A 24,265-nucleotide genomic window follows, 5' to 3' on the forward strand; every position below is an offset into this window, starting at 1 on the left:
ATAACAATTTGTGCCAAGTTTTTAGATGTGTCTCTTCAAGATCCTAGGCATCCAAACCAATGTCTCTTCAACCAATCACCCTCAAACTAATGGATAAACAAAAAGGATAAATCAAGTCTTGGAACAATATCTCTAATATACAATCAACTACCATCAAAATAATTAGGTAGATGTACTTTCCTTGGCCAACTTCACCTACAATAATGCTAGCCATAGCTCTACAAGAAAAGCTCCATTCCTTGCCAACTATGGAAGGCATCCTAAAATGGACATTTATACAAGTTACCCAATGTAGAATCTACCATCTATGAATCTAGCTAAACACTTGTCAAAGATCCATAAGGATTTAAAGTCACATTGTGATGTGCTTTTGCAAAACCTAAAGAACCCCTAAGTTTGCATTAGGTAATTAGGTTATGAGATCTTGTATTGCTTTGATGTTTATATAATTGGATAAAACCTGAGCTTTAGATAGACTAGGAGTTCAAATCTTCATTTTTCTTTGATTTTTCATCATGTTTATAATTTTTATTGCCTTAATTGAGTGTTTGTACAAGTGAATAGGAGTTGGCAATGTACTTGTGATTTTCGAGCACGAATTTTTTTGGCCAAAATTGAGTGTTTGTACAAGTGAAAAGGAGTTGGCAAGGTACTTCTGATTTCCAAGTACAAATTTCACTAAGGTAACGTCAAGAGAAGGTAAGTCTTTTTTAGACTTGGAGCTTGCACACACAAGGAAACAAGGGTCACATGCACTTCACTCTCTACAACATGTTTCACACTACACCACCACAGCTTTGTATACCCCAATTTCTCAACTACATCCATGCATAGGGGGACGAAACACGAAATGTATCTATTTCTTACACTACACAAAGTGAGGACCATGTTGTGGCCATGGTGCGGGCAATTTTGTTTTTTTAATGTGATGTCATTTATGGAAGTTATTAGATACCCTCACAACACCCTATACAAGTAGAGCTACAAATCCACCAATCCATCCCTAGGAATTGAACCTAGGCTCTTATACTACGCACAAAAATGCCTTAATAAGTACTCCAAATTATGCTAGGTAGGGCGGGTATTTTCCTAGTCGAATTGAGGCTAGCAAGTAAGTCTTTACACACAGATTTGACTGCCATTACATATGTGGAACTGTGGCTTTTGAGTAGAGGGACCCAAATGCTACAGAGCTAATTCAAGATAATCAATTGAAGTGCGCTATGACAGGTGAGAAGTACATTCAATGCTCCCCTGTTATAGGCATCCATCCACGCTTGGTGTGTAAGCAAGTTGCAGTCACCATACCAATGCTTGCAAGTTGATTGGCTATCATTTCTTCATTTGCGCATCCAACGCTAGGTGTGTAAGCGCCAAGCCATGCCTAGGTCAAGGCGTGGTCAATATAGTGAAGTTAAGGTGAGTGTGGCTCAGCAACTTGACTTAAACTCTCGAGTTTGTGGGAACTCTAGAAAGTGCGTGAAGCTAAGAAGACTCCCCCATATCTGATTAGGTGGCAACATAGAAATCAATCAATCTCTCTCTCTCTTTTCTGAAATGCTTTTATAAGCATATACTCCCTTTTTACAATTATATATTTTTTAAAAGGCACTAATTGTACCATGGGATCCACACACCTATAAACTAGAGTGTGGCCTCAAGATTCTGTTTGCAAAGCCTCTCTACGTCAAGTCAATGGACTTACGCGTGGCGGGGAATGTAATATGATGGGGTACGTCCAAAAGAAGGGGAAAGAAGATTCTGGAAGGAGGCGGAGCTCTAGGAGGAGGAAAAAGCTTCGGAGGAGGAGGAGAAAAGGTCGAGCAGCTTTTTTAGGGAAGGGCTGCTAAGCTGTTGCATGATCCTGAGCTATGGTCTGGAGAAGATTAGTGGGTTGATCTCTAAAGGCCTGCATGATAGTGGAGCAGGGAGGCAGGTTGCTTATTCGAGGAGCTGCCAATTTCCAAGCCAGGGCTGATGAAGCCACTATGCACGAGAGAGCCACAACCACGCCTCAGAGAGTCATCCCATGCTACTCAAAACTAGTGGTTATACACATGAGAGGCCATGATCTCAATGGCCTGCTACTAGAGTAAAAGAAGGGGACCACGATCTGGGTGGCATCACCCATAGCAGGGCTGAACTCTGCGACTTGTGCTTGTAGATCTCTCTCTAGCCTAATTGCAAGCTGTGTTTACTGCATATTGCAGACCAGCCTCACTGCCCAGAATCACCTCATCTCCACTGCTACACCTCTGTCGTTTGAGTTGGCACCAACGGACCTTGAACACCATTGGACCCTGGACAGGCGGAGCACACCCAGTGCAGCATGTTTTCTTGTGTTTTTTGGAAGTATTCTTGAAGAGCAAGTATGTCAATCAGGGTCATGTGGATCAAGACTGCGAGGACCGTCATAGCTACGAGCGAGACCACGAAGACCAATGTTCTAGAGCCGTGACCTTGAGGATCATCTGATAGAGCATGACCAACCACCATCTAATCATTCTCTCCCTTCCCAATCTTCTAGGGCTATGATTGGCAGTGGTGGCACCCACTCTGTGGGTACCTAGAGACTCTATACTCCTACATGTAAGACACATCTGCACTGCTCCAAAGAGTTGGAAGAGAGAGTGGTGATTTGGAAGAGACTGACCACTCTCCACCAGATCCAATGTTCAAGCATCACCTATCTCGAGTTGAAGCTGTGACAACTCTCTATCATAAATTTCCTTACCACGAGGGATCACATCAACAAGATGAAGGAGATTCAGGATAAGCTTGTATCCCTTGATAAGGACACTCCTTTAGAAGACCTAGCTGTGACATCTTTTCCACATCTTCCATCGCCGACACATCATGTATTCTACATCAGTCTTCTCACCTCTCATATGTGGGACACTATCACTTGGGAGAATGTAGTCCCAATGATGCTTGAGCAAGATGTGCATCAAAGGGAGACAAATTGTGGTAGAGCCAATGCATATAACCGTGCCTTTGCAACATCATTTGTAAGTAAAGTACAGGCCTTCTACAAGTAAAGAACAAAATGAGCAGAAGAAAGAGAAAAAGAGGAAATCAGAGTCATTTTCAAACTCTTATTTAGATTGTATGGGAAAGCACAGAGGATATCCCAAGTGTACTCATTATGGAAAGACCTCACACCTTGAGAAAACGTTGTAGCTTGTAAAGAAGTATTGGAAGAAATACATATTCTAAGGGAAAACACAAAGGATATATGAATTGTACTTGCTATGGGAAGACCTCGCATCCTTAGAAGGAGTGTTGGAAGAAGTACCCTCACCTTCATCTAGGAGCAAAAGCTAGATCTATATCAAAGCCTCCCCTCACCTCTACTTTGACACCAGATAACCACCAAGTCAGTATTTGATCACATCTATCAATTGGAGGAGCCCTCTTTGCCTATGTTAGCTTCGAAGAGGCATTGGCTCATTGATAGCAATGCATTGAGTCGCATGACTCCTCAAGGAGAGTGGCTCCAAGATTTCTTCGTTTCTCGAGGGGTATTCATTATTGGTGATATTTCTTATGCATCTATTGGTGGTGTTGGCACATTGCCACTATTGCCCGACCATTCATTAAGCTCTATTTTGAAAGTCCTACATGTTTCAAACTTGGACTTCCAATTTCTCTTAGTTCATGGCTTTATTAGACTCGATACTTGCTACTAGAGCCATTCTTGCGATAAGTTGGCGAGAGAGGGGGCTATGCAAGCTCCGTTCTCCTTTCATTGTGCAAGGCCCTCCAAGACAGATTTCCATTGCCACACTCATTCCTAGTTATGCACTACCCATTCCGCAGACTCTATTAGATCTCGCACCATCTTGTCTACTGGTATTCTTATATCCCCATTCCTTTCAGAGGGGGACAATATTGGTGATGCAACTATGGATTCTCTAGCCCTTTGTATTTCAAAGGGGGATTCCTAGGAACTTGAGTAGCTTCTTCAAGGATTACAATCTACTTAAGGCTTCATTGAGCAACAGTCTCCTATTGCATGGCCCTTGGTCCCTGATGTTTCTTTGCAATTTATGGTGCCTTCAATAGCTGCTCATTATCTTCCCACAATTGGGTCAAAGGCTTGGCTCACCCATCACCAACCGAGTCTTCTAAAGTGATCCATTCAAGGCCCCTTCGTTTCCATTGGTCTATGGTAGCCTCCCATTGCATCAAGCTTTCATTTAGAGATGGGATCTTGCTCCTTGGCTCATATTCTTCATCGACATTAGCACTTCACCTGCCACCTTTTGACCACCTCTTTTGGCTTTTTGCCACATCCAAGATCTAAGAGGAGGTGTTACCAATCATTTGTGTCATGCACAATCATCTCCTGACTATGAGCCTCAGCTTGAGTCAAATGAGGACGTTAGGAGCTCCGACATTGTCATTTTGTGTTTTAGACACATTAAATGGAATGTGTTTCGTCTGGGACATTGTACGTTGTCTTGGGCATCCACATTTTAGGCCTAGCTACTTGATGACTAGTTGTAGCCCCAATTTTCCCATTTATAGACGGCCTATCCTCCCATTCATTCATGGCATCCATTGTGATCATTCAGCCAGCCCTCGTTCTATCTCATCTTCTTGCTATCACCTGGTGCCCATATTGATGTTCAATGCTACAAGTTGGGATTGCAATCAATTTGTATCTTCTCACTCGTAGGTTCATTGAATCTTCTTCTTCTCTTCAGGTCGCTTTTCTTTCCGATGCATAGTCTCATAATAGCTCCTTAGAGGAGCTATAATCTAGCTTACGAGATGTATAGAATAGGCAGCTTTTTGGGTACTACAGGCCAAACTAACTCTGATGTATATATACATTTTAGATACACGTTTTTTGTAATACATATTTTATGCCTGTATTGTACACAAAATTCATCGTAATGCATGCCAGACTTGGTGGTTTCTAGTTGATGTATTGTGCACTTTGTTAGATATTCTTAAATGAACTCGTCCTGCAATTTTTTGTTTAATTTGCTACGCACTTTGAAACTCTAATAGTTTAAAAAAAGCAGGGAGCCACTGGTTGCAAAAATGCATAATGTATACTGTTTTGTATGCAATTCTGCAACCAGCAGCTTCCCTTTTTTGAACAAAACCAAGGTTGATCGCATCTATAGTCATGTTTATATCTGCGGCTAAATTGTAGCTTCCCTTGTTTTAAAGAAACCAAGGCTGACCGCGTGACTATAGGCGGTGGCTACATTATAGAAAGAAGCGCATTTATCAGCTGTATAGATGCATACACACGCCTATATAGATGCATCTACTAAGTTCATAAATGCATCTGTTTACTCATCAACACGTGTTAATGGCCATCATTAAGGTACTACTTCCTCTACTCTCATTTTGGCCTCAAAAAATCTTGTAAGTTCCAAACGTTCAATGCAACTTCAAAAACCATATGCATTGCAAGGACTGGCCCTTCATATCTTCAATTTCCGATCAATAATGGCGCATCACCTCCCAATCTTGAAATATCAATCCTCAAAGAGGGCAATGGCTTTGCACTGGGAACAAAACACTAGATTTTACACTCTTAAGTAGGTGCACCTCCAAGATTTTACACTCATAAGTAGGGCGCCTCCAGGTAGAACCCTACTAGTCATGGGAGAAAACCTTGGAGCATGTCTCCTAAGGAACACATCGACAAGCCTAATTCTTAAAACCTTCCAGATCCTGCCTGCCTTAAAGCACAATACCACTTCTATTTGCCTCCTTTGTGGCTCGTACAAGTGTCATCACATCTTTGTTAGCTCCTTGATTGACTAAAAACCCTTCCACGAGCTTGCAGGAGAATGTAGCAAGAAGAGAAGTGAATAAGGAAGATGATGGAATGTCTCTGAATCTGGAATGTTTATGGCAGCTTACTAAGTTGTGCCTGGATGTTTCCTTTGGGGAACCTTCTCAGAATTTGTGGTAGCAGAAGAATGAAAATGGGGGAAAACTCAATGAGTTGGAAGTAGCTCATAAGAGATATTGAGGCAAGCTTCAAAAATAGGAATGTTTGACATCATAGACTTGAGATGCACAAGCTGAGATTTCATAGCATTGAGGTTTAAATTGGACCAAGCTCTACTGTTGCTTCTGATGATACACAGGAAACCATGAAGTCACTCTTTTCTGGATGGCAAAGTTGTGAGTTTTTTGCAGGTGTTGTGAAGAAGTTCAGCAAGCAGAAGTGGTCTGCTCTGTTACTCAGGTACAATGTGGGCTGTAGGACTATGCAGAGAATAGCAATAATGATTCTCTATGGGATCAGGAAAGGTAATGTGATGCTACGACAATGTTGTGCCTTTTCCCATCTGCAGGTAAAACCATCAATGCTGAAAAGATTTAGGAACTTTATAAATGAGCAGAGCTGAAATGTTTGCAAATTGTCATGCTATATGTATGTCTACTGACAATGGATGCAACAGTCTCATCTTTCCGATCTTGCAGGTCAGTATGCTCAAAATTGCAGCAAATGACATCAAGTTTTTGCATGTTACGCACTTATAATCTTTGTGCAGGGAGAATCAGATCCAATTTACCGCTGAATCCCATTGAAAAGCTTATTGGACATATAAACTTGAGATTCTTGGGAAGAGCTTTCATGTCTAAAAATATATTCTTGTATCACAGCTCAGCTATTACTAGTAGAAGATATGAAAGCAGAGCCTGCCTTTTTTTCTCTAAGCTACCTTGAAGGGAAGAATGAAACAGCAGTTCTCACCCTGTTGGTCAAAGTCTGAATATTGACAAAAATACTTATCACAGATTGAATGCGTGAAATTTTTGAACTTTTGATCTTAATACTAACAAAGTGTCCTGATATATTACAGGTTCAGTATCTGAAATGATAGAAATAAAACATCACTGCTGAAATATTGCATCTATCTGCTGAGAATCAAGAATTCTGATATGGGATTTTTAATGATCATTATCGGTGATGCCTCTCTAATGTATGTATGATCAAAATCTCAGCATCCATTGTAAAGTCAGAGCAGCTATAGTCTTTTTTAGGCTTTTTGATTTGTCAAACTGACATTTGTACGTCCATGAAGCAAAAATCACAGGAAAAAGACATGCAAAAGACTATAGTAAGTTGTAGCAATACATAATTTTTTTCAATGCTATAGAATATAGTATAGGGAGAGGCCCTTACTAACCTATCCTTGTGTGTTTTCTAGACCTGTCAGGCGGATCCTGATTAGTGGTTTGTGTTTACAGGTATACTGGAGATAGATAATTATGGTTGGAAAATTAAAGAGCAGTTTTGATTCTCTGGGAAGTCATTCTGCTGTCAAACTTTGATACTTGGTATCTCCCTAAGGTTCTCATCAGCATAATACACAAAGTTGGAAACGGAATAGACGGTATATTAAAATACATGGTCTGTTTGCTTCCCTTTTTAAAATGCCTCTGCCAAGTTGATGTTGAACTTTGAGTTGATATCATGTCTGAATCCGAATAAGTTATGGTTGCAATTGAAGTGTTGTAGTTACCGAGATCAATTTTGTTGTGAACCCTTGGGGTTTTGAATCTAAAAAGAGATAAGATCTATTGAAACCACCTTATATGACCTGCCTTAGGTAATTCTTTCAATCCTGAACAGCAGGGAATTTAGAAATAAACCAAATGGTCCCAGATTAACAGACAATACTAATTGGTGTAAATATACCTGCAGAAGTTGAGCTTAAAGAGGCTTTCCAAATGAATACAAAGCAAACCAGACATCTGCACTGGTGGAGCTGAAGGCAATTCTTGAGGCGCAATCTTATCTTGAGAGCTATTAGACTCGAAAATGATCTTGGATCAGCAGTGTTTAAGCAGGTGGATTGTATCTAATAGGACCGAAAGATCTGGATTTTTCCTAAGGTGATTGCTTGGGGGTTGTTAAAGACCAACCACCTGATTCACATACCACTATTACAAGCTTCAATAATCTAATGTCAAATTGTCTACGTACTAGAACTATCCTTCAATTATGATCATGAAACTAAAGTAATAATGCATACTGAGAGGAACTGAAAGTTGAGTACTCTCATTGTGTTACAACTTGATAGCTTACAAACTCTCTAATAGATAAACATGAAATCATCTCAAAAGTCGTGAGTGTAATCTATTAGCCTAGTGGGACAATCTGAAGAGAGCTAATGTGATTTTGAGTTGTTGAAGGAATTGAACAATTGTAAATGTCACTAACATTTTGGTGACATTGTACATGTAATTATTGACTCCCTAATTACAATGCATCCTACAGTAAAATGAATGTGATGGAGATGGTCCCAAATCAAAGTCAACATGTCGGTGTAATGTAATGAAAGTTAAAAGGGTAAGACTTTAAACAACTAGTGCATTTTCCCATATCATTATAGCAAAAAAGGTGTTGATCATGATTTCAAAACTACATCTAGAGCTCTTTTGCCATTTTGAACAAACACGAGTATCTATTCTCAACATAATTGTTCAAAGTTAAAGAAACATAAGACGATGAGGGAAAAACACTAATATGCCATACGCTAGTGTAGTGTTAGATACATAAGTGCCTAAACAATGGGTTACCAATTGTAGTTCATTTCAAGAAAGTTCACATGAGAATGTACAATATGATGGTCAATTATCCACTTTTTGAGGATGTTCCCTATTTAATCACGTTCAAGTAGTGCATGATCATAGCTCATTCATTTCTTTATTTTATTGCTACAAATTCACACGTCATCAATATCTATCAAGAGGTCGATGTGAAGCACAAGTACCTCCATATAGGCATCTTTCCTTGAGTGTGGCGAGACTACTTGGCCAAGAAGATAATACAATGTGTTAATCTTCCAGCAACTCAGCGTTTCGGATAATTCATCCAAAATCGTGGGTTGGTGGAAGCTCTCAATCCCTCAAACTGTTGGTGAACTGTTTCAGAAATGACAACTTCAGCTTCATGCAACTTCTTGTCATTCTTGCACTTTCTCATCTCTTCTGCTTTTGCCTGGTGCAATAAAAAGTTTAATTAATATCTTGATTGTTACATGTTATTTGTTTTCCATGTGATATGCATGCGATATTTCATTTCCTACCTCTTCAACTCGCTGTTGACTTAGCTCAGCCATGTGTTTGGCATTTAGCACCTCCTCCTCCCAGCTTCTCCTCTCCTCTTTGTGCTACAACAAAGCAAAAAAACCCAACTTTTTTCTATCATAGCCTCATCAGGTCTTGAGGTCCTCCAAAACTATCTATATCAATGTATATGGCAAATATTTTTGAAGACGGCAAGTAGGAATTGGTCACATTCTTTTAAAGCAGCATTTAGATGATCCTAGGAAATCAAACAAATTATCCATTTGCAACTCATTAATGCTAGGAATTTCACACATCCACATTTAATGCTATTATGTTAAAGCCAATGCACTCTCTATACACCTCCCTATTGTCACTTCCCTTCTTGATTGCAACAAAAAGGATGCTTTCCTTATTGATTCCATGGTCCTCTAGGCCTCTTGTGAGGTATACACGGGTTGTACATCTATGTTTCCACGCCTCTAGCTCCACATTACTTCATGTAAAATGATGATAGTCGATGAGTTCAGACACAATTGTATCACTCTCCTAATGATTTCTTCATCAAACATGCTCAATTCTAGATGAACAACTTCAACCTACTACATTATCCTTGCACACAAAACTCCATTGAAGGAAATCAAATGGATGACCAACCTTCGAAGCTACTCAAAGCCAACCCAAATGTGTGACCAATGTGCAATGTGTTCCAATGATAATCAAATCAAAACCATAGGTTGATGAACCTTCTTATCTTCCATCTCTCTCAGGATCATAGAGATACAAAAGGTTGCCCACGAACTAGAACGCCTAATCTCCATCAACAAAGGTTTCCTTGAACTACAGTTGTAAAGGGTTTCTCACCATCAAAAAAGTCCTCAATTCATCAATCAAAACAAGTAGTTCCTAGATATAGAAGGCTCCCAAACCTAAAAGGTATAGTCCGTCATAAACGATCTTCATAATATCACAAAAGAGATCGATACAGTATTCTAACAAAAACACCACATTTCATTTTTTAGATGTGACATTAATGTGACATTAAAAGTGATATTTAATGTCATGTTAAGGTCATAAATATGGGATGTGACATTAAAAGTGACATTTAATGTGACATTAAGGTAAATATAGGGGAACATGCACGAGAATGACCGTCCGGGCTCTTGGGCGCCCGAACGGGGTTAAGGGGAGCCTAGAGAGTAAGAGAGTCCAAGAATAGTAGGACTCCAGAGAAGTGGACGGCTGGCAAAGGAATCCGAGTGAGAGGTGCCAGCACTGATCTAGGCGTGGTTGGGAGGAGAAGAATCACTCGTGCTCAGTGGGTTTTCATGGTTTTTCTCTCTGTCTTTCCAAAGCCATCTTTCATTGGTATCAGAGCCTATGGTTCAACGACCAGATCCGTCGTTAGTCAGATTGTCAGTTGTTCGTCAGATCGTCAGTTGTTCGTCAAATAGTCAGTCGCCCGCCAGGTCATCAACTTTTCGCAAGGTCGCATGAGTATCAGGCACCGTGAAAACGCGACGGGCCGTGAAGAAAAAGAAAAGTGAGACGTGCCAGGCGCCGTGAAAACGCGACGGGCCATGAAGAAAAAGAAAAGTCAGACGTGCCACGTCACATTAATGTGACACGTTACAGGCAGGGAAAAAGATCAGACGTGGGGTCGCGAGGACCAGACCAAAAGTGGCGTCGCGAGGACCAGGCGTGGGGTCACGAGGAAACGTGACACGACTGCAGCAGATGGAGGTGAAATGTGAAACGTGACTTTGTCACGACTGCTGTTGATAGGTGACTGCGACTGCTGTGAGATGGACATGACTGCGACTGCTGTGAGAGAAACAGAAGAATGTCATACACGACTGAAGTCAGGAAATTGAATTTCCAGCATGACTGTTTTACTGCTCTAGTCTGGGAAGATAAAATTTGTTCATTACTCTTCGGGCTTCTTTCCAAACCAGCAACCACAGCCTGTCATTAAAAATCAGGGAAGTACTTTACTTTGTATGCAAATTTCTTATTTTTGCTTTCCAATTCCAGTGTATTAATGGCAGAAAAAGGGAAAGAAAGGGTAATGGAAAGCTCTAGTTCTGGGGATCAACCTATGGTAGATCCCCATGAACCAGAAATACAAGAAGAACAATGGGAAGAATTTTTTGCTACGCGAGAGCAATTTGATGATCTTACTGCTCGTGTGCAAACTCAGGGGGTTCAAATGGAATTTTTAACTCAAACACTTACTGAAATAAAATCTCAATTAACTTTATTATTGGAAAGAGATAAAAATAAGATAGAAATCTCAGATGTCCCATCTTCATCGAAAGATTTAGATGTGACTATGCGAGATCCTAAGGAACCCCAAACTTACCATAAATTGAGGGATAATCCAGTTCTAAAGGATATGAAACCACCTCAATTTTACGGGGAGGAAAAAGATAGGAATAAAGACACAATCTTTAATTTCCTCCAAAAATGGGAAGATTTACATAAATTAAAAAATACCCCACCACATCTCCAAGCACTGGAGGCTGGTTTAACTTTGGGACCCAAAGCATATAAGTGGTGGCGAACTTTAAAGGAGGCGAATAAAATACCTGAAACTTGGGCTCAATTTGAATCCGTCTTTTTGAAAGAATTTCTTCCTGAAAATGAAATGGAAAGAAATTGGGAAGATTGGGATTATGTCAAACAAAAGGGAAGACCCCTGCTGACATATCTGGAGGAATATCGTGAGATAATCCTCAAACTGGAAGGAATAGATGAATTCCAAAAAACAAGAGGATTCATTAGGGGACTAGATAAAGCCTGTAAAAAGGAAGTAAAACGGAGTTTACCTAAGACGCTGGAAGAGGCAATTAAATTTGCATTAATTTATGAAGATAGTATGCGTCCAGGTACACTCACTAGTCTCACTGATACGGAGCCCAAGTCTAAGGAATTGGAAACCTCAAAATTTGTGGGCAAATTTAAAAGGAAAATGCCATTTTTCAAGGGTAAAAAACAACCTTTTGAAAAGAAACCATATATGCGGCCAAAGTTAAGTCCTGATGACTTTGATAAGGCCAAAAAAGAAAAGTTGTGTTTCAATTGCCTATCCCCTAACCATGCTGCTTGGAATTGCCCTCAAAAGAAAAAGAGGGAAGACAAAGGAAAGGATAAGGACAAGGGCAAGGGAAAAGATAAACAAATCCATGTAGTGCAGACCTTAGAATTAAAGGGCCATGAAAAGTATAAATCTTTAGAGGTCTTGCACATGGATGTACAACATAAGTGTTGTATATCAACCTCTATGTGGCAGCCTACTTTTGGACCACATGATTTACTTAGAGTACATGGATTGATAGCTGGAAAAAGGGTTAGAGTCATGATTGATGACTCTGCCACACATAATTTTATAAATTATGCACTTGTAAAAAATTTGAAACTTCCCCAGCAAAACAGTGAACATCAATATGTTGTTCGTATGATGCAAGGCCAAGACAATAAAATATGGGATACAATGGTATCCAATTTGGAAATTGAGATTCAAGGATATAAAGATAAGCTTGATTTCCAAATAATGAACATGGAAAGAGCTGATATTGCTCTAGGGAGGGAGTGGCTATGGGGATTAGAACCATCCTTAAAACGTAGCTATCACCATCATACACTGGAATTTGAAAGGGATGGTAAGACTTTTGTCATTCAAGGTGAACATGAAGTATCTGATAATCCTTTGTTGTGTTCTACTGAAGTTCAGAAGCTGATAAAGAAGGAAGTTTGTGAGGTATATATGCTATGGTCTCTTCCTGTACAGAATACTTTTACTTTCTGTAATATAAAGCAACAATTTTCTTATGTTTGTGAGTTGAATGTTAATAATGAATTGAATAGTTTGTTAGATGATTTTAAAGATGTGTTTCCTTCTGATTTACCAAGTGGCCTTCCACCAGATAGGGGTGATATAAATCACCCAATTGATATAAATAAGGATACACACCCAATTTCAAAACCACCGTATAGGTTAAGTGAAACACAGCATCAAGAAGTTGAAAGACAAATTAAGGATTACCTAGATAAAGGGTTTATTCAACCCAGTAATTCACCTTGGGCTTCACCAATTTTATTGGTAAAGAAAAAAGATGGTTCTATGCGACTTTGTGTTGACTATAGAGCACTTAATAAAATAACGGTGAAGAATAAATTTCCTATGCCCAGAATGGAAGATCTTTTTGATCAATTGCAAGGGGCAAAATTCTTCACAAAGATAGATTTAAGATCAGGCTATCACCAAATAAGAATTCAAGCACAAGATGTTTCCAAGACGGCATTTCGTACTAGATACGGGCATTATGATTTTTTGGTGATGCCTTTTGGCCTCACTAACGCACCAGCTACCTTTATGAAGCTGATGAATAGTGTTTTACGGCCCTATCTAGGACAATTTGTAGTAGTCTTCTTGGATGATATCTTGATCTTTAGTAAATCAAGAGAAGAACATTTGGAACACTTACAATTAGTATTCCAACTGTTAAGAACACATTCCCTTTATGCGAAAAAAACTAAATGTGAATTCTTTGCACAAGAGGTCAAATATCTAGGGCATATTATCTCGAAAGAGGGAATCAACATGGATCCAAAAAAAGTAAGGGCAATTATTGAATGGCCACCTCCAAGGAACCTGGAAGAGCTGCAGATCTTCCTAGGTTTATCTAGATTTTATCGTAGATTCATTCGAGATTATGCCAAAATAGCTGTTCCAATGACAGACCAACTTAAAGGGAAAGGGAAAAGTTTTAATTGGGGAACAGACCAAAATGAAAGTTTTCAAAAACTTAAGGTAGCTATTGCTACAGCTCCAGTACTATTAATAGTGGATCCCAACAAACCATTTGTGGTTAAAGCTGATGCCAGTGATAAGGCAATAGGCGCGGTCTTATTACAAGAAGGTCGACCAGTTGCTTTTGAAAGCAAGAAATTAGATCGTGCAAAACAGAACTATTCTGTTTATGAGAGGGAGCTGTATGCAATAGTACATGCAATGAAGAAATGGAGGCACTATTTGTACGGTGCCAAACTTTTGATTTTATCGGATCATGAAAGCATTAAGTGGCTTAATGATCAACCAGATTTACACGGGCATAAAGCCAGATGGGCCGAACTTCTCCAAGAGTTCGACTATGAGATAAGATATAAAAAAGGAAAGTATAATATAGTAGCTGATGCACTCAGCAGAATGCCCATCATTAATGAATTGAGTTTTACTCAGTTCACTTCCAACTTGCTTGAATCTTTAAAAGGGAAATGCCAGGTTGATCCGGCATACTCCAACATATGGGAAGCAATAAAAAATGGGGATCCATATGAAAGTGCTTCTACTGAGGAAGAAATATCTGAGGATGTTCAACAAGGAAATGGAGCATCAGGGGTTGCTCAAACTCGATTCAAGTGGAAGAATTTTACCATTGATAATGGTTATTTACTCTACAAGGGTAGGGTATGTGTCCCGAAAGATACAGAAATAAGGCGCCAGATACTCTTTGAGTGTCATGATACCCCCAGTGTGGGACATCCAGGAATTAATAAGACTTATAGTCTTATTAAAAGGCAGTTCTATTGGCCTGGAATGAATAAGGACGTCCTTGACTATGTGGTCAAATGTAATAAATGCCAGGTTAATAAAGCTGAAAGATTCAAAATGGGAGGACTTCTCCATCCATTAGAAATTCCTTCGGGAAAATGGGAGAGTATCTCCATGGACTTTATTGTTGCTTTACCTAGAACACAGAGGGGGCACGACTCTGTGTGGGTGATTGTGGATAGGTTAACCAAATTGGCTAGGTTTATTCCAACTTCAATTGATGTTAAAACACCAGAATTGACTAGATTGTTCGTAGAGAACATATACCGATTGTATGGCCTTCCGGCAAATATAGTTTCTGATCGGGATAGAAAATTTGATAGCCATTTTTGGCGTGCGGTATTTAGGAAATTGGATACTAAACTTAGCATGAGTACGGTGGATCATCCGCAAACAGATGGGCAAACTGAAAGGGTTAACCAAATTCTTGAAGATATGCTTAGGGCATATGTAAGTAAAAGGCAAACTAATTGGGAAGAATATTTACCGATAGCAGAGTTTGCATATAACAGTGCCAAGCACTCTTCCACTGGATATAGTCCATTTATGTTAATGTATGGGTTTCAGCCCGGAGCTCCTTTTGCAGTAGGACTGCATAAGGAAAAGGTTCAGGCAGCTAAAGACTTTTTGGAGGATATGAATAGTATGTTAAAATTTGCTCAAGAAAATATTAAAAAAGCTCAAAATCGAGCTAGAGCATATGCAGATCCTCACCGAAGAGACATCTCCTTTGAAGAAGGAGAATTGGTCTATCTTAAGGTGCCCGAACAAACTAAAACTATGAAAAAGGGACAATGTCCAAAGCTTTCACCAAGGTATTGTGGTCCTTTCATAATACTTAAAAGGGTGGGAGAATTGGCTTACAAGCTCCAACTACCTGCTGGTAGTAAAATACATCCAGTTTTTCATATAAGTAAATTAAGGAAGAAGCTGGGTGATTTGGATAATCTAATCTTAAATGATGCTATTGAGGAGCTATTCTATGACCAATCTAATCCACATGAACCAGAACAAATATTAAATGTTCGTAATCGACGAACAAGGAATACTATTTATCAAGAATGTTTGGTTAAGTGGAAAGATTGTTCAGAAGAAAACTCAACATGGGAGCGAGTAAGTACTTTAAAGAAAAGGTTTCCCGATTTACAGTTAGACCTTCCAAGTATCGTTTTCGAGGACGAAACCGATTCTTAAGGGGAAGGAAATGTGACATTAATGTGACATTAAAAGTGATATTTAATGTCACGTTAAGGTCATAAATATGGGATGTGACATTAAAAGTGACATTTAATGTGACATTAAGGTAAATATAGGGGAACATGCACGAGAATGACCGTCCGGGCTCTTGGGCGCCCGAACGGGGTTAAGGGGAGCCTAGAGAGTAAGAGAGTCCAAGAATAGTAGGACTCCAGAGAAGTGGACGGCTGGCAAAGGAATCCGAGTGAGAGGTGCCAGCACTGATCTAGGCGTGGTTGGGAGGAGAAGAATCACTCGTGCTCAGTGGGTTTTCATGGTTTTTCTCTCTGTCTTTCCAAAGCCATCTTTCATTAGATCAACAACATCAAAAAGAATAGGTTTTAGGGAGGTTCAAGTTGTTAGATTTCCTTGGTACATATGTGCGCTCATCATGAAGGAATTCTTAATTTTGAACTTTAAGAAAAAATACAAAATGCGTAGACGGATTTTTAAATAATGTTGAAAAAACTAAGCTTATGAAGAAAAGATCGTGTTATTCATGAACATATGTAAATGGAAGAGGTTTTATAAGTACCTCTTGAACTATTGGATTTAGGGTTGCAAGAATGCATACATAAAGCTTGGAGAAGAAGAAGCTTGATAGCACACAACACATATTGTATTGAGTGGTGTCAATAGAGAAATTTTTTAAGACCAAGTATTCTCAAAAAATGGGATGGTATGCACTAGTACCATAGACCATAGGGTTTGCGGGGAGAACCGCAAAACCATTGAAGAAGATGATGAATGAAGAATGATGAACACTGCATCATGCCGAATGAATCGTGCTGACGCAATGGAGCTGAGCTCTAAGATGACTGAAGTCTCCTAGCTGATCAAGCCACAGCACCTGAAGGCAATATAAACTGCGAAGGGAGCGAACTGCAGTCCTCCAAGCAGTAGGATATCGAAGCAAACACTATAGAAAGAAGTATAGAAGGAGCAAAATGCAGTCCTCAAGGGCTATCGGAGAAGAAGATGAGAATCAGCAAACAGAACAGCAAAATGAAGATCTGGCTGTGAGAAAACAGTGACCAGCAACTCGAGTCAGCTCCACGACTGTCAAACAGCAAGGCAGCCTGCTGGGCTGTCAAATGCATGTGCTGCTGATGATGGCAATAATATTCAGATGATCCCTGAGAGCAGGGTGGTCAGTCTAGAGACCAAACGTAGGAGAAATCTGCACTGAAGATGAAAATGCAGGTGATCAGCAACCTTTGACAGTGAGGCAGGCTGGAATGTAATGGGTTTAATGACTAGGGTTTCTCAAAACCCCCCCGCCCTCCCAAGCCCAAAAAAGATGCCCTAGGAGGAGTATAAGAGAGAAATGGTCCACCTTATAATGTAAGTATTGCATCTAAAAGGAAAGCTGTAAGGAAGAACAATAGACAAGATCTATTGATGATGCCCGAAACTTGACCCAGGGAGAGAAGCCACTAGCTCGGCATCTCCATGCTGGTAAAGACTACGAAGGCATAGCCACCAAGTCATGGTTGAAACATCCAGGGCCTTGAACTAGGTAGAACCTGTAGATCCTAGGTATCAATAGGTGAGATGGTAGCTCGATGTCAGCCACCAAATCCAAGGGAAGATGAAGAATGAAAAGGTTATTCGCCAAGGTGTGCAAAGGACCACATGATGAGGAGTGACCTCCTCTAAAGTTGGGAGAATGGGATCCCCCCCCCCCTGAAGCCCCCTTTTGCAACCAATTTAGGATAATCCTTAATGATAAGATCTCTTGCCTCAAAATACCTACATTAAATTTTACTAGCATTTTTCTTCTCTTTTTTATCAACCTTCTTTGTCTGAACAACATTTGCATATTTTTCTGTATTAGAAAAGGTAGCTTTTCCATTGCTTTTCTGACTAGCCACAAAAGCTTGATCTGCAACATGTATAACAAACCTATTTTGCCAAAATCATCCTTGCAGCAAAATTAAATAACAAAGCATTCAAATTGCCTTTCATCACCAATCAAAGAGTAGACACTAAACTGTAATAAGAATCGGGATGACCATTGAAAACAATCTGCACACCTGAATTGTCTAGCAAAATCTCATTTGTGGTAATCAACTCCTCCTTAAGATCTTTGATCTTTGTTAAGAACTGTCCATAGAGTCACCATCCATATGTTCACTCTCTAATTGCTTCCGCAAATAGGCAACATGGACCTTACTGTTTCCTTAATACAAACGTACAAGTGTGCCCTAAGCATCTTTAGCTATCTTTAGCTAAAGATACAAACACATAAGTAAGCAATGTGGATCTTGTTTCTTCCTTGAAAAAGCATACAAGTGTACCCCAAGCATCTTTAGCTAAATTTCATGAGCAAATGTGTGAATCATGGTACATCTAATAAATATCGCAATTAAGCCATGAGCCTTTGCATCTCTACCATCCCAACGAATCTGCTCAAGAGTAAGTGGTGATGGTGCTCTAGTGTTAACTACAGCAAAACAGAACTTGCAACATCCTCAATAGCACCTATTTTTACTACACTTGCAACTTCTAGAACCACAACAAGACATATTTCAATACCGTACACAATGTTCCAAAGCCCTTTTGCTACCAATACATCATGCATTGTATAAGACCACAATGGGTTGGTTCCATCGAACTTATCCTCAATAGCCAACATAAGGTGAAACCAACCTTCCTCCTTGGCTAGGGTGGCAATAACATGATCAACGACTAATTATAAAAAGATCAAAATTCACGTAAACCAAAAATACAAATTTACTGCTTATCTTGGACAATGGACAACATGTTGGCTCCAAAAACTGGCACCCCTCGCAGTATTCTTTATCTTTTATTGCAAATGGATAGAGTATACTAAGATTATTTAAACCCCTCATAGTATTTCTTTATCTTTTATTGCAAATGGATGGAGTATATTAAGGTTGTTTAATCTCCTCCCTTGATCCAAGTACCTCTTGATGTCATAAATGACCAGCAAGCCTTCAAACCAATTTGCCCCTTCAAGGTCCATCAACCAGCACCACTGGATGGACCAAACTACGCCTTCTTTCTTCAGTCCTCTCACTCTGGAGAGTGGACGACGACACAGATAGAGGAAGAGTTGAAAAGTCAGGTGGCGGACCACACCTCCCAGTGGATGGGAGAAGGACTAGCACTGTTTGCACAGCAATGGCATGGTTGTATGATGAACATTAACTGGTGGGCTCGTGCTGAGGTCCCTCACCTGAGCATTATCTTTCGAGCCCCTCCACATGGAGAGCTCCGAGGGATGTGATTGAGTGGCCCCTGGCGCAAGCGGCCCGTTTCTACCACTACACAAAGGCTCAACTCTCAACATGGTTGATAGATGCATTGATAGTACCACCTGAAACTTCTATCACCCCATTGGTCCGGCCGAGGGCCACCATGGGGGAATGGAGCTCGCCGCCCAGACCAACGGCAAAGCGTACCTGTATGCCTCATAGCTCCTCCTCATCATCAGTAGCCTCCACACCGAACAGATGTCTGTTCGGGCAATCACAAGTTTCCCCATGAGCTTACATCTTGCATCTGGAATGTGAATAGCCTCCACTACAATGGGGCACGTGGTTCCAAAAAATTGATTGTTCGGCAAGAGTTGCAGCCTGCTCTTGCTGGATGGATCGACATCTTACTTCTACAGGAGCACAAGCTCACCCCCACCCAAGCCCAACGGGTAGGGAAGGTACTCCCAGGCAGCTCGCACACTTACTGGGAGCACGCCATAGGTGCCCACTGTAGGAGTGGAGGCGTATGTACCTCTATTGGTCCAAGTCTTACCGCTTGTGTTTGAGACCACGGGACGATAGTGGCAGGGAGGGTGCTATGGATCAGATTGGATGTTAGGGACTCATGCCTTGGAGTCCTTAATATCTATGCCCCTACGGAGGTTAGGGCATGCAGCAGGTTCTGGGTGGAGATCGCGGAAGGACTCCCAGAGGCGGACTCCTGGATTGTTGGAGGAGACTTCAACAACCTGGAGGCTTTGGAGGACCAGCAGGGCAGAGGGAGAAACTACCAGGGCATGGCCGGGGAGGAGTAGGAGGCATGGGAGGTGTTTCTACTGCCAGTAGGAGCACGGATGCCTAGAGAGACCCTACCTTCCATAGAAGGGAGAGGTCGCTGGACCTCTCTTGGGGATACAGGCGGCTAGGTGGAGTCCTGCTGGAGCGGTTAGACAGGTTTTATGTGGGAGAGTGGGGTGGCTCTCGGGGAGGCCAGATTGGGCTATTGGTGGGTACCACGTTGTCCGATCATTGCTCGGTTCTCCTGACACTAGATCCCCCAGCATCTACCCTAGACTCACGATCTTGTCGGATCCCTGACTCGATCTACAGGAGGGAGGAGGTGACCAGACAAATAGAGCAGATTTGGACCAGAGAGTGGGGCAAGAGGGGCCTGATCGCAGAGGAGGTTGCAGAGGCCCTAGCTGAGTCGAGCAGGATTTGCCAAGAGGCAGCCATGCAGGCCAGGCAGCAGAGCTGGGAGGAGGAGAGAGCACTCCGGCGGGACCTTGCAGCCACGCAAAGATTATTACAGGTGGCACCAAGGGATCCCACTCTCCACGCACAGAAGGTGCATGCGCGAGCAGCCATTACTGGCCTAGAGGACAGGCGCTCTGAGTTCTCTTTCCGCACCTCAGCAGCTTTCTGGGCGCAGAAGGGGGACACAATGTGCAAGGAGTTTTTTCAAGTGCACCAGCCTTGCACCTCTAGAGATCAAATACACAGCCTCCGAGATCAGTATGGGAGGACCCGTTCTAGCCCAGACGAGGTGATGGAGATTGCTACCAATTACTATAGTCGCCTCTTCCAGTAGGAGACAGCCTCAGCTAGAGGACAACGATGTAGACAGCAGGTCTGGGATAATATCCCATCCCTCGTCACAAAGGAGATGAGACGCTCCCTCCTAGCCCCCTTCACAGAGAAGGAACTAGAGGAGGCTTTCCATACACAGGACGGGCAGAAATGCCCGGGAGAGGATGGCCTCCCTAAGGCTTTCTTCGCTACCTTCTAGGAAGTGGCAAAGGACCCCCTATTGTTGGCCTTTCACGAGATCTTCACCTCAGGACAGATGCCAGGGAGTCTATCGGCAAGCTTTATCAGTCTTCTCCCTAAAGGGGGAGACCGGTTGGAGCTTTCCCAGTGGAGACTGATCACCTTACTGTCAGTGGCCTATAAGACACTGGCAAAGATGATAGGTAGGCGACTACGCCCCTTGCTTCCGGACATTATCCACGACACGCAGACAGGCTTTGTCCGAGATAGGAGCATCCTGGACAATGTACTCACCTTCTTTGAGGCAACAGAGTGGGCCCAGCACATTGGGCAGAGACTAGCCGTACTACTCTTGGATTTTGAGAAAGCCTATGACAGGGTGGACTAGGATTTCCTAGAGGGCACCATGGTAAGGTTGGGTTTCCCCCAAGCTTGGATTTCCGGGGTCTCCGCACTTTACAGATCAGCCACCAGCAGGGTTCTCATAGAAGGGAGACAAGGGGAGGAGTTTCGGCCAGAGAGATTGGTCCGACAGGGCTGCCCCCTGGCCCCGTACCTGTTCCTTCTCTTTGTAGAGGCAATGTCTCACTTCCTCAAGTCACGCGTGAGTGGTTTATGTGGCCTCCGACTTCCAATAAGAGAGGAGACCGAGCTGTTAGACTCAAAGTATGCAGATGACACAGCGCTCTACATAGAGAACGACGAATTGATGCTGAAGAGAGTGAGGTTAGCTCTTGAGGTGTTCTGCACTGCAGCGGGAGCAAAAATCAATTGGCGAAAGTCGGTTGGTTTCCTCACAGACCTGGACTCTAGCACAGCGTTGACCTGGGATTTAGATGGGTGAGCAGAGGACAGACCGTCCGGTACCTAGGGTTCCAAGTGGGACTCGACATCACTCCCACCCAACAGTTTCTTCCAGTCCTCGATTCTATTCGAAGGAAGCTGACCTACTCGAGCACGGCTCGCCTCTCACTAGTCGGCCGAGCCCTGGTTGTTAACCACGTCCTCTTAGCGACGGCCTAGTACATCGCCTCGTGTTGGTGCTTCTCCTCCTCTTGCGTACTACAGCTTTGCCGCCTAGTGCGGAACTTCCTTTGGTCCGGGTCAGACGGCTCCAGGGATTCCAGGGCCAAGGTGGCGTGGGCGACCATTATACAACATCGGTCAGAGGGAGGGCTTGGGATCATAGACCCAGAGTATCAAAGTATGGCCCTCCTGGGCAAGCTAGTTGTCCACGGCCTCACACCGGGAGGGCAAACCTGGAAGGTCCTATTGCAGGAGGGTCTTCAGGACTGTAGACCGAGGCTTGGCAGTGAGTGGAGGCCGTCCCTAAGATGGATCTTCACGACAGCCCAGATCACACCCCCCCCCAGATCACCCTTCCTACGCAGCTTGCTCCGCGTGTGGCAGGGCCTCCGTAAGGCCCTTATCCAAAGCCCCCCAAGCTGCCGGGAGGAGATAGACCGTCAGTCGGTGATTTGGAACCCCCAGGTCAAGGACCGGGAAGGAGCACAGATCGGCGAGCACCCCCACATCCAATGGGCCGGTTGGGAGGCTGGCCCGGCTCGTACAATCAGGACATGACAGGAGGTGTATAGGATGGCAGACAAGGAGGTGCTGAAGCAAGCATCACACTGCCAACGAGGAGTGGAGCTGAGGAGAAGGGAGGTAGACGCAGCGATACCTCAAGAGTGGCATGCTCCCCCAATCCGAGAGCCGATAGAGCCCGGGGAGGTATGGGCCGCCGGGTTTTCACCAACAGGCATCCCCTTACAGGTGGCAGGAAGGGTGGGTAGCGCTCCACCTGGGACATTTTTCACAGTGCAGGAGGGGAGGCATCTGGCTCTTGACAAAGGACAGCAAGACGAGGGGATAGTTGTCCTTTCATGAAAGAGGATTCGGGAGGTTGGCCTTCAGGGGAAGATATGGCGGCTGGACCCTTTGGTCTTTTGGCAGGAGCTCAGGGAGTGGCGCCTCTGGATCTGGGAAGGAAGGCCACTTGATGAGCTGGAGTGGGATCCGAGAGAGTGGCTTTGGCCAGCCACTGTGGTCGCCAAGAAGCCACCGAGGTTCCTGGAGTACACCGCCAGGATTGGCAGACACGTATTGATGCAAGAGGACATGGATTGGGTGCCGCCGCGTAGCAGGCACTGGGTGGAGCACAGCATCACGGAGCCGTTCCGACGGGCCTTTTGGTGCCGCCTATGGGACAGCTGCAGGCCGAGGAGGGTGTCGTATTTTTTGTGGCTAGTGGCACATGGAGGCTTGGCGGTGGAAAACTGGCTTGCCCAGATGCAGAAGGAGGGAGTTTGTAAGTGTTGCACACAGCAATCGATGGAAACCCCAAAGCACTGCCTTTGGTCGTGTGAGGCGGCACAGCTCGTGTGGAGAGGAGTATGCCGCATCCTGCACCGGATAGCATCCAACCTTGGTTGTATCTCTTAGGGTGCTTTCTATTGGCAGGCGGTCAGCCAGGGCCGTCACCTTCTGTATGAGACCGAGATGCAGGACACGGTATTCATGATCGAGGCAGGGTCGTGCACAATGGTGGGTTTAGAGGCTCTACCCATCCGCCAGGTACTGAAGCCCACAGCAGACCGCTCTGAGGTATGGGAAATCATAGGGAGTCTCACAGGTTGGCATATCTGGAAGGCACGGTGTCAGGTGGCTTTCGGCGAAGAGAGACCTTCAGTATAGGCGACCCTAGCGGAGCTCTGGACCTCCATCATCCACTCCCTTCGAGGCCAATGGGATCAGGTGCAAGGTGAGTCCAAGGCTCACCAGGAGCTCCATGGTCATTTCATGCACACCTAGGGCGGCCAGGACCTGTTCTTCATGATGCAGGCAAGTAACCCCAGATGGCAATACACCCCCCCCCCCCCCCCATGGCTTCTTGCCCCTATCCCCCCCAGACCGCCTTGAGAGCTTGTATATATGATGTATCTGTGACTCTCACCAGCTCCAGCTTAGTCTATTGAGCATGAGCACTTCTTTGTATTCAGGTTTTTTCTGGAGTAATATAATTAGCCACATTTTATTTGCACAAAAAAAAAAAAAAAACCAATTTGCCCCTTGGTTTGCTCGAGGATTGACCTTCAATTGTGCTCCTCGAGTAACAAATTCAGCCCCAAACATCTATTAACTAAGTGACCACTTGAATCTCCTAAAATTCTTGATTCTAGTGACTAAAATTCAAATCTCTAGGCTTCATTTTCTGAGCACACCACCCAAGGTAGCTGTCAAACCCTAATTTTTGCTGCAAATTAGGCTTCACAGCAAAGATTCTTCACAATCTCCAACTCCAATGGCTGATTATGTTGGAAATTGGTGAGAAAGAATGGGAATTGGCAAAGCGATGAGAGAGAAT

The 24,265-nt window shown here is 42.9% G+C and overlaps 1 protein-coding gene and 1 long non-coding RNA gene across 9 annotated transcripts in view; one reads left to right on the forward strand and one right to left on the reverse strand.

Annotated features, from left to right (window-relative positions):
- Window positions 1-1,846: 1,846 nt before the first annotated feature.
- Window positions 1,847-8,236, forward strand: LOC148029784 (uncharacterized). 2 transcript variants are annotated; one of them, XR_015692100.1, is made up of 3 exons: window positions 1,847-6,962; window positions 7,231-7,393; window positions 7,688-8,236. It is a non-coding gene; the product is annotated as an uncharacterized LOC148029784 (long non-coding RNA). The 2 variants fall into 2 exon arrangements; XR_015692099.1 differs by having other exon boundaries at window positions 1,847-6,220; window positions 6,330-7,393.
- A 270-nt stretch (window positions 8,237-8,506) lies between these two features.
- LOC148029785 (uncharacterized) overlaps window positions 8,507-24,265 on the reverse strand; it is a 64,827-nt gene continuing 49,068 nt past the window's right edge. For 5 of the 7 annotated variants that reach the window (XM_087686108.1, XM_087686106.1, XM_087686104.1 and 2 more), the window contains 2 exons: window positions 9,075-9,158; window positions 8,507-8,986 (listed from right to left, as the gene is read on the reverse strand). In XM_087686108.1, the coding sequence (XP_087542234.1) occupies window positions 8,840-8,986; window positions 9,075-9,158 (231 nt within the window). In that variant the 3' untranslated portion in view covers window positions 8,507-8,839. The remainder of the gene's footprint in view (window positions 8,987-9,074; window positions 9,159-24,265) is intronic. The other 2 variants (XM_087686107.1, XM_087686109.1) reach the window with 1 other exon arrangement.

Source organism: Lygodium microphyllum, chromosome 10 (assembly GCF_053477565.2).
Source record: "Lygodium microphyllum isolate KBCC chromosome 10, Lygodium_microphyllum_v1.1.10, whole genome shotgun sequence".
In the NCBI taxonomy this organism is placed as follows: Eukaryota; Viridiplantae; Streptophyta; class Polypodiopsida; order Schizaeales; family Lygodiaceae; genus Lygodium; species Lygodium microphyllum.